Raw genomic sequence first — 9,958 nt, 5'->3', positions numbered from 1 at the left:
CACGGATACTGGTGTCTCTCATCTGTCTCATCACAATTATTGCAACAAACTTTGCTATCAGTCATTACAGAAATAATTGATTTAGACCACAACAATTCAGACACAAGTCATCTTGTTGGAAAGCCTGGAGATCTGCAGGTGCCCAGCAAAAACCTGAAAACTCACAGCTTAGACTGCAATCGTAACTGCTGTTATGAGGTGAAAATAAGCAGATATGGCCAAAATTTTTGTATTCTTCTCATACAATGCAATTGAGAGTGATGAAAGTAGGATGCCACTGACAAAATAGCTTTGCTTGCAGTGCATAAAAGCAAGATTTGGGCACTATTTCCAGCCCACTAAAGTTTATAATGAAACTGATTTTTTTTCCCTCTTTTTATACATAGACAGGTATCATTCTGACTACAATCATACTTCAAAGCATTGTGTAGATGGATTTTGACATGAGGGTCGGATGACTACCCTTATACTGAATCCAAGGCTTCTTGAGTTTTATGGCATATAAAATCTTTGTATTCTGTTTTAAGTTGGAGCCACTAACAGTCTAAGAATTCCAGATGCGGCTTTAAAGCTCTGTTTTCTAGCTTCCAGTGTCGTTGCCTTTCCCCCTCAGCTTCAAAATTATATCAAGATGAGGTTTCTAGGGCAAACAGCTCTGGAAATATTGAAGGCATGATTCTGGCTCATGTGCATATGTAACCTCCATAGAGAACAAACAAGTGATTTTAATAAAGACTAAATAATGAAAAGGGATACAGGTAAAAAAAATGCTAATACCACAAGAGCAGACACAGAGTTTGCAGGAGACACAGAGAAAACCCTTCAATGGACACCTCAAAAGCCTAGTAAAAATCCAGCTATATTCATAATCAAAAAGTTTTTTTGTGAATGAGAAAGCAAATTTAAAAGAGGCACTGGTATTCCAGCCCTCAGGCTTTCTTCAAGGTAAAACAACACAAATGAGCAAAAACCTCTGCACAGTCTTCCTTTAAATCACATTTACATCACACCTGTTTGGCTGCTGGCAAGGAAATCTCTTATCCAATGAATTCACCATTGAAGGCTTTAAATTTCCCCTTCGCAATCTAGCATCTCAGCTCCATCTTTACAAAACCAAACATTAAAAAAAAAATGGAACAAGTGTCACTTTTTTCACTAACAGCATCTAAATCATGAATTTTGGTAAACAAGACCAATTCGTATAGAACAACAAAATACTAATTCTTAGCTATGGTTGCTTTCATTCTAGCATTTAATTTGGTCAAATCACTCCAGGCTGAAGTTCCTGGTTTTTTTATGGGTGATGGTGAAAGATTTTGTGTCAGGTTTAAGGAGTAGAATACCATCCCTACACATTTCCTAATAGTGTTCAAGCTCCACAGTAAATTACACTGCTACAGATGGATAAACAGACATACTGCAACGTCAAATGAAGATTCAATCTTATTTTTTCCCATCAGTTCTCCTGTACTATATGAAGGAATAGTTTTTCCTTTCTCTGTCTTTGGAGACAGTCCCATAGATGCAGTAAACTGATCTTCTGACTCACAGGGAAGTAGAGATGAGAGCTTTTTTTTGTTCCTACAATGCCTAGCACAAAAGATCAAAGGTTCATGACCAGAGATACAAGGAATGATGGACGTGTGTGTGAATACTGAAAGTCACACACACACACACACACACACACACACACACACACAGTTTTTTGAAGCTGTCAGCATTTACAGGGAATGGGAATAATACACTGATTAGTACCTAAACTGTTGGGAAGGGAAAGGAATCTGGTCTTCACTGTTAGTATTTGTTTAGGATGCTCAAAGTAACTTTTGTTCCTTTTCTAGTGTGGAAAAACAATAAGTTTAACCCCTATGACCCATTTGGGAAACTTTTTGAAATTAAGGAAATATGAAATGCAAGGGAGGTCCAAATTCAGGCAAATCACAGTATTGGCTACACAGGCCCTAGTAGCCTTTTTCTATGTCCAGCAACATCACGCCACAACAGCCCTTCATGTCCTCCCCCTCCTGACTTCTACTGAATTATTCCAGATGTAGAAGCTTGATTAGCTAAAAAAAAAAGACTTGTGATCTAGTCTACATTCTCCATTTTGCATCTCTGATGCATTACTGAGTTACTACTACTCAGATTCCCCACTGAAAGAAAAAAATCTCATCCAGCATCCTCAGCATTTATCTTAACATCACAACCTAAAAATCCTTACCTGAAAAGTTACCCTGAATGTTCATATTAGTCAAAAAAAGGCATACAGAAACTCACATAAGAAAAGATGAATTCTCAGCCACGAGGTTTTTTATAAAAAGTTTCCATTTTCTTAAGCTGCTCGTGGGTACTGCAGGAGTCATTTCACCTAGGAGAAGCAGCAATTTTGTAACATTTATTTAACCTTAAGGATTAGGGTTTGGTAATCTCCACCTACCTCATTAATCTTGTAATTTGAAAAGCTGGATCCAGATTGTCTTTGTATCAGCCATGCAGATCGGGGATGTTACTACTTCCATATATCACAGGTCCCCTCATCACAACTATCGGCAATGAAGAAATAGGACTGCACACACACGATTCGGTCTTTGGGATTCTCTGCGGATCTCTTTCTGCATTTCCCTTTTATTCATACTCTTTTGTAAACAGCACCTGGTGTTGTCTTTCAGTTAACCAGAATTCCCAGGATCTTGCTAAACAGGTGTTTTGATTCCACACATTCACACTCGCATCATGTTGTGACTGTTTTCAGTTGTGGTAAAAACCATGCAGACCATGCAGATCACTAAGCAGTGATCCACTTGGAGAACACAGCACTCTCTTTGTCAGAACACCAGTCAAGGTCGACCCTCCTTTTTGGTCCTAATTAAATGAATGCAGGTGCAGGCTGACTCAGCTTGTTCCCACAACAACCTTCCTGCCATCCAAAAAATCTAGATGAACACGTGCTTCCTCCAGTAGCAACATTCTAAAAGCAATTTTGAGCTGGTTCCTCTTATACACACTGTTTAACAACAAAAAAATAAGTGTCTGTGACAAGGATGTAAGGCTAAGAGAGGTTATGACTGTTCCACTGACTACCTGCAAATGCTTGAAAATATCCCAAAAGGTCAGTGTTACTTTACACTTAAAAAAGTGGTTTATTTTTTTTATATTTTCCTTTAGCAGGTAATGCTTCATATACTGAATTAACCAACTTCAGGATTTCTGAAGAATCCTAGAACATCATATGCTTTGTCTTTCAAGCAAGCAAAGCTGACTCAAAAGAAGAAGACTATTCTTTGGAGACCTTGAAAAATAGCCAGAAAATTAATCTCCAAACTAAGCATTTTTACCACAGGAAATGCCAAGATCTAAGGATTTATTTTTTTTTATTGCAATAATTAAACATGAATTTAAGTTTGGTCTGTCATGCTTTTTTAAAGTTGTAGTAGGCTGAACAAGTATATTTAGAACCAAAAACTGGTAAGTTATATCAAATGAAGTAAAACATTCCCTGTTGATATCTATGGCAGCAAGCATATACAAAAACAATATCTGAATTCTTTGACAATTCAAAGTGAAAACTAGACATTTTATTTTATTAATTAATTGGCCATCTTTACAGGTCCACAGCAGAAGAGAATCACCATACAGCTCAATGAACTGCAAAATTAAACAAAGAAAGCAAAATTTTAATTATGCTACATAAAAAAAAAAAAACCTTCTGTTTTTTGATTACATATAATGAGAAATAAATTTTAAGTGCTTCTAGAGATGATGATGAGACAAAGATGATGACACTTTTACAGATGTTTTGAATCTGACTTTACTTTTTTGATTTATAGATAATATATCCATAGTTAAGGGACTAACCATTACACTTTGTCCTACAAACTACTAAAACCAGACACTAGTCAGCACTTTAAATAACATATGAATGAGCTGCATCTATTTAAAAGCTGCAGAACTCAGGACAGAGGCAGTAAAATATAAAAAAAATACAAGATTTAAAAATCCTACTGCAAGAATATCAACTGTAATAAAAGAGAAGACATTAAAACCAGCAGCTAGTTAGGTGCCAGGACATAATAGAACCCATAAGGACAGGCAAAGAATGATGCTAAGTTAGGAAGAAAGAGTCTGTTTTCAGAGAACTTCCTGACAGACACCACAACAAAGCAACATGAATGGTGACTGTGTGGTCCCCTTCTCGTAAATAAATCAGGCGTCAAAGGTTGATCTGCAGCTAATAAGAGGCCTAAGCCTTCTCCAAGGATTTGTAGTATTCTGTCAGCACGGTCCAAGCCTTAGGAGCCATGAAGCCTTCCGGTGGGTTTTGTCCTTCCCGAGCCAGCTTGCGCATGCGGGTCCCCGATATAAATTCAAAGTCTTCATGGCTGAGAGAGTAGGAGTGGGGGCAAAAGGAGGGGGGAAAAAAAGAACATACTTTAAAAGCAGGCAAAGTTGCTCATATTCCTTCTGCTTTCTTGACACTTTATAGATTTCTTCTTGTGAGTATAATGCTGTACAGCAACTATAATTTCCAGACATTTGCCCAGTACTGCCAGTAAATCCCAAGAATATACACCCCCTACAATATTCAGTGTAGGTAACTCCTGAGGTTTTAGCAGCATGGCCCAACTGAACTACTGTGGATTGAATTCAGTCTGTGCTTCCATTGAGCCTGGCTTGTTCTCTGTGAGGAAACAGAACTCCTGTTGAGGGAGAATCATCTACTCTACCTACTGTCTCAGCCCTTTGTCAAAGCAACAGCAGCCATCCTGTTTTGCACCTTGCCATGCCATGGCAGGAGACCTGCCCTATGAGCTGGTTGAATGTACCTGTGCCGTTGAAGAAGGTCATTTCAGAGCCACCTTGAGAATGCGTAAAAAACAACATTGCACCAAACCTTAGTGAGGGATTAATTGCATAACAGAGAAAGCAAAAGACTCAGAATCCAGAGGCAAGTTCCACAACTGAGCCATTGCAAGACACTGAGCACAGGTATACATATATATACATATCAATGATGTGGCACATACAGTTCAAAATAAAGAAAAAAGCAGGGGAATAAGAAAAATACCTTCCCCTAAAGATATTTCTCCCCAAAAATCAGAATTCAGTTGGACAAATGCATAAATGAACACAGATCAGAATTGTTTACCATTGTTAACATAAGAATCTAAATCATTAACTTCTCAGGTATGTGGTCATAAGCAACAAAAGCTCCACAAGTTAAATTACTCCTCACAGGACTGAGACAGTAAAAGCAAGACAAGAATGCCAGAGTTCTATCAAATGCTCCAAAGGAAAAAATTATGTATTCTTAAATTAAATAGCAATTTTACTTACGCCATTCACTCAATTTGCAGCATGTATGCATTACTCATTCTTTACTTGTCTGTTTGAAATAAAAACCAAGTATTGATCTCAGATGCACATGCTTTAGACAGAAACAAGAGCCAAGTGTGCATATCAGAGGGCAGAACTTGGCTCTAAGTGTTGGTCTACACTCAGTAGGGCATGGCAGTTAGCAAGATGCAGAAAGCATTCCACAGTTCCCTCTCAGAACACCACTAGCCTCATAAGTTTTTGATTTGCCCTCCCATACGTGTTCCTTTCTTGTTGCTTTCAGTTTAGGACTGTGGGTTCCTGAAGTGTCACAACAAGGCAAAAAATCCCTACTGTACTTCAACTCTGCAAAATATAAATTATATAAAAATGAAAACTTAAGGTTGATGTATTTCCATGGGAGAACAAGTTGTAGCTACTATTTATAACATTAGAAAATCTCGTTCCTTAGCAGAGAGATGTTTGCCCTTCACTAACACTACCTGAAGGTAACTTGTGTTCTTTGCAAAGAACTATTTCTATAAAATATATATGGGGAAGTGATAAGCCTGGTTAATTCTGTTAAAAAAATACCAAGTCTTCAAATGATCTGTAAAAGAAGAGTAAGGTAATGCTATAAAGTTTCTCCATGTGTGGTTTTCTCCTCAGTGTGGTAGCAATACCAAAGTTTGAGCATTAAAAAACAAAAAGGTGCTTTATACTGTCCTTGTCTGCTAAGTTTTCAGAAAACCCCTCAACTTCCTCTGGTGCCCTAAAAGTGAAATAAAGGTACTAAAGTTAGATAAGTCACGTAAGTCTGCTTCAACAGACAGTCAGTAAGACAATTCCTTTAGCCTCTTCCTACTCCTAGTAGCACAAAAACCAGTTAGCAATTCAAGATATCAAGAAAGAGAGAAACATGAAAAGAAGCTAAGGAGATCTACAGAAATTATAAGAAAATGAAAGAAAAAAATGAGTGAGGACAATCTCAGAAATATAGTACATTCAGCACCTCATAATATTTCTAGAAATGTTTCCAAAATACTATTAAAAAGTACAAAAGTACTAATGATGCCCGGATTTTTCTTTATTAAAAAAATTACTTTTATTAGTAATCACTAAAGTGAATCGAATGGAGCTTTGGCAAAATATACATTTTTAAAATTATGGCATTTACAATTTTCCAGTTTAATCTCTGCTTTCATATATAAAACAGAGTATTTGAATAACCACTCAATACTCATTGTCTTTACTAATGGTAAAAATCAAATCTCTTTAATACCAGAAACTGAGATTTCTGCTAAGCAGAAAAACCTTATCAGCACTGTCACCACTGTGGTGGGATGTGAACCACAAGCATTTTGAAATAAAACATATCAGTATGAGTAATTTGCTTTAGCAGAAAGAGAAGAAAAAAAGAGTCATCAAGTAATTTTGTTCATAGTGAATTTTGAGGATATTTGAAAATATCCTGTATAAGACAGATTTGAGTGGAACATGAGAGGGAGAAACATTTGACCATTAAAGACACTATGCAATATACATGCCAAAGCCATACAAATTCCTTTCTCAAGTCAGATTTGAAATTACTCTCAATGAAATTTAATCCAAGCCTTTTCTGAGGTTGGGATTTAAGTGCTTTTGAAATTTTTATTCAGTGGCTGCTGGAATTAATTTTCTTTGAGCCACACTGTATGCTAGTAAATGCTTGTAACACTGATTTGACTTTTTACTACCAATTGAGTTTGAATAGTACTGACATAATACTTTGTGCCAATGCAATTAAAAGCATTCTCCAAAAGAAAGAGGTAAGGAAGGCAGAAAGAAATCCTCAACAAAAATTTGTCAAAAGAAAAACAATCCTGAAACATATTACAGTGAGGACTGGTATTTACTCCCTTCCATAGCATCCTAGAACTCTACTACTGTGGAAAAAGCCTTACTTTTACACTTAAATTTCCTCACTTATGGAGGATAGGGTGTCATGGGTAAAGTAGAAAATACATAAGTCTGCTGAGCTCTCATACATCTAGCAAAAGGAGAAAAGTAATCTTTTCTTACACTTCAGATTGTGCCCTCCTTCCATACAGACAGTATGCATATAGACAGCCCCAGGTGCACAGGATAATATACTTGGAAAGCAGTAAGGCATTTATTCAAAATAACATAGGAACAAATCTCTGCTGTTAAATAATCTTCAAACTGTTCACAGTAACTGAGCATTGGGCTCAAAGAACACTACAAACCACACAGAAGATTAAGAATTCACAGACCAGTTCTTTCCTTTCTTTCATTTAAAAAGACTAATGTTTTAATCTCTTAAATGGATTTCCCTTTTATTTTGTGCATTTGGTAGTTATTTTACTGTAACACCACAAGTGACCCCAGCAACCATCAGAGCTCTTTATGCTTTCCGAGCTCAACACACTTAAGAGTAGTGTGTGAGGCTAAGATTTCAGAGACCTCATAGTTCTTGTAACATAATGAAGATATCACCAGTTTGCAAGTGGGAAATGACTGCATGAAGATGTCCACAGTCCTACAGGAAACCTCCTCTGCTGTATCTCTGAGGTGTCGATACAGTGACTGAAGAGAATATTTTTTCCACTTCAACATTATGACCTACAGGTTTAATCTAAATACAGAACATAACACATAATAGGTTTTTCATTAGGGAGCACTAAAGATCAGTCATAGTCTTGGGAACCCTGACCTTCTGTTAGAGTATTCAGCACTGTGCAAATGACCTTCTTGGAATTCCCATTTTCTGTGGTGTCTAGTGCTCTCAAGGTCTTAAGAAATTACTCTTAAACACAAGACACATGATAAAAGTACAGACCATTCATTCATAGTTTTGCCTATAAATTAATTTTTTAATAAATATATGGAAATAAAACAATAATATGATTTATTCACCCTGGTCTGGCTTCAAAACAACTGTCATCTTCTACTCAGCTGGCAAGTTTCAGATCTGATTAATTCTTGGGACAATTCACAGCCTCCTTATCTGGGGTCCAGTTCTAACCTTAAACCCTTTTTAGAATGATTTTTTCTGAATTTAAATTTGCCTCTGTAGCATCAAGTCATGACTTACACCACAACTCCTACAGGAACAGAATCTTACAGTGTCAAGTCTTTGATATGTCAGTCTATATTATGCCTTGGGAATGAATGCCCCATGATGCTGAATGAACCTGCAAGCGTCAGCAAGGTTCAAATCCTAACTCGTCATGAACAAACTCCTTATGAAATTAGAACACAATATTGTGATTAATATCAACATTTGCAAACCAAATCCTTTACCTGCTGTGAATGAAATTCCTTTCTGACCGGCAGGACAGCTTAAGTCTTCTGAGGTCCTGCAGTGTTTCAGTGTATCCTAAATTAACTATTAATGGTAATTGAGGAACCACATTTCACATAACTAAATTAAGGAGAACAGTCAAGTGTGCTTATCTCAGCCTCCCACTATCACTTTAAAAACCAAACAAATTTGAGAACAATATGTACTTAGTCGGAGCAGCTATCCTGTAAGTATGATTTGATAGTATTAAAGCACTCATGGCAACCATATTAAAGGTTCTGAGAATAAGCCATATAAAGTTAAAATCTCTCTTCTTCACAGGTATCCATGCTTCATGAACATTTTACAGAAAGCATGAACAATCTGCTCCAGTCACCTTACTTAGGGTGTCTTTTAGCCAAAACATTCTCATAAGTTTTCTTTCAGGAAAAAAACAATGAAAATTTATTTCCAGACACTTCTGTGGCTTTTTTAATTGCCAAACTAATTTCCCTTCTTAATTGAGTTTTTTTCTCAGCAGTAGTCTGTGGTTGCATTTTATAGGACTGATCTTCTGTAAAGAATTGGGAATTTCTGCTCACAAAACCAGCCACTATTATTAAACCACCAATCCCAAATTACACTTGTCTGTGGTAACTGTTTGTGAGGCCTTTTTGGCTGAAGAAACACACTAACTGTTTTTCTGAAGGGATTTCAGCATTGGGTAGGGATTTTTTGGAGACTGAGGGTATTATTTGTTGGTTGCTTGGTTCTTCCTTTGTTGTCTTTACACTTCACTCTATCTGTGGTTTACAGGTCAGACATTCTTTTGGAATTTCGCCATTATAACTTGAATTCTTCCTATAAACTTTTCCAAATCATATTTTGACATATTCAATTACAGATCCAAAATTCTATGAAATATAGAACTGTAAAAACTTGGATAAAGACTGTAACAATATTCATACTAGTTTTTATATGCATTGTTTCTTAAGAATTCTATGCAAGTGGAAATGCTCAAGCTTTCCACAGAAACTTAGATTAGGTTTGCTATCTGAATTCAGCAACAGCAAAAAGGGCAATTATTTTTTTTTATTATCATCATTTAGACCAAGGAGAAATAAAACAAAATTATCTCTACCTATGCTGCTATATATCACTTCAAATGTATTCCTCAAATCCCTTTCCTAGATCTTAGTTTTAGATACATTTTTTTCAAAAATATGTTTTAAGATTTCAGTTTCATGAGGTGCCAAACCTAGTTCTATGATGTCCAAGAAACAAATTAAAACTTGTGCTGGCTTCATGAGGTAAAATACAAATATGATTTCAAGTCCCTGGTTGGTCACATGTCCTAACATT

The 9,958-nt window shown here is 36.4% G+C and overlaps 1 protein-coding gene across 3 annotated transcripts in view; it reads right to left on the bottom strand.

The window, feature by feature from the left end:
* Nucleotides 1–3,344: 3,344 nt before the first annotated feature.
* PAPSS1 (3'-phosphoadenosine 5'-phosphosulfate synthase 1) overlaps nt 3,345–9,958 on the bottom strand; it is a 58,590-nt gene continuing 51,976 nt past the window's right edge. For all 3 annotated transcript variants that reach the window (XM_027677068.1, XM_027677066.1, XM_027677067.1), the window contains one exon: nt 3,345–4,379. In XM_027677068.1, the coding sequence (XP_027532869.1) occupies nt 4,241–4,379 (139 nt within the window). In that variant the 3' untranslated portion in view covers nt 3,345–4,240. The remainder of the gene's footprint in view (nt 4,380–9,958) is intronic.

Source organism: Neopelma chrysocephalum, unplaced genomic scaffold, assembly GCF_003984885.1.
Source record: "Neopelma chrysocephalum unplaced genomic scaffold, ASM398488v2 Primary Assembly neopelma1_42b, whole genome shotgun sequence".
NCBI lineage: Eukaryota > Metazoa > Chordata > Aves > Passeriformes > Pipridae > Neopelma > Neopelma chrysocephalum.
The sequence above is the reverse complement of the archived record's forward strand: the minus strand, read 5'-3'. Positions and strand labels throughout refer to the sequence as shown.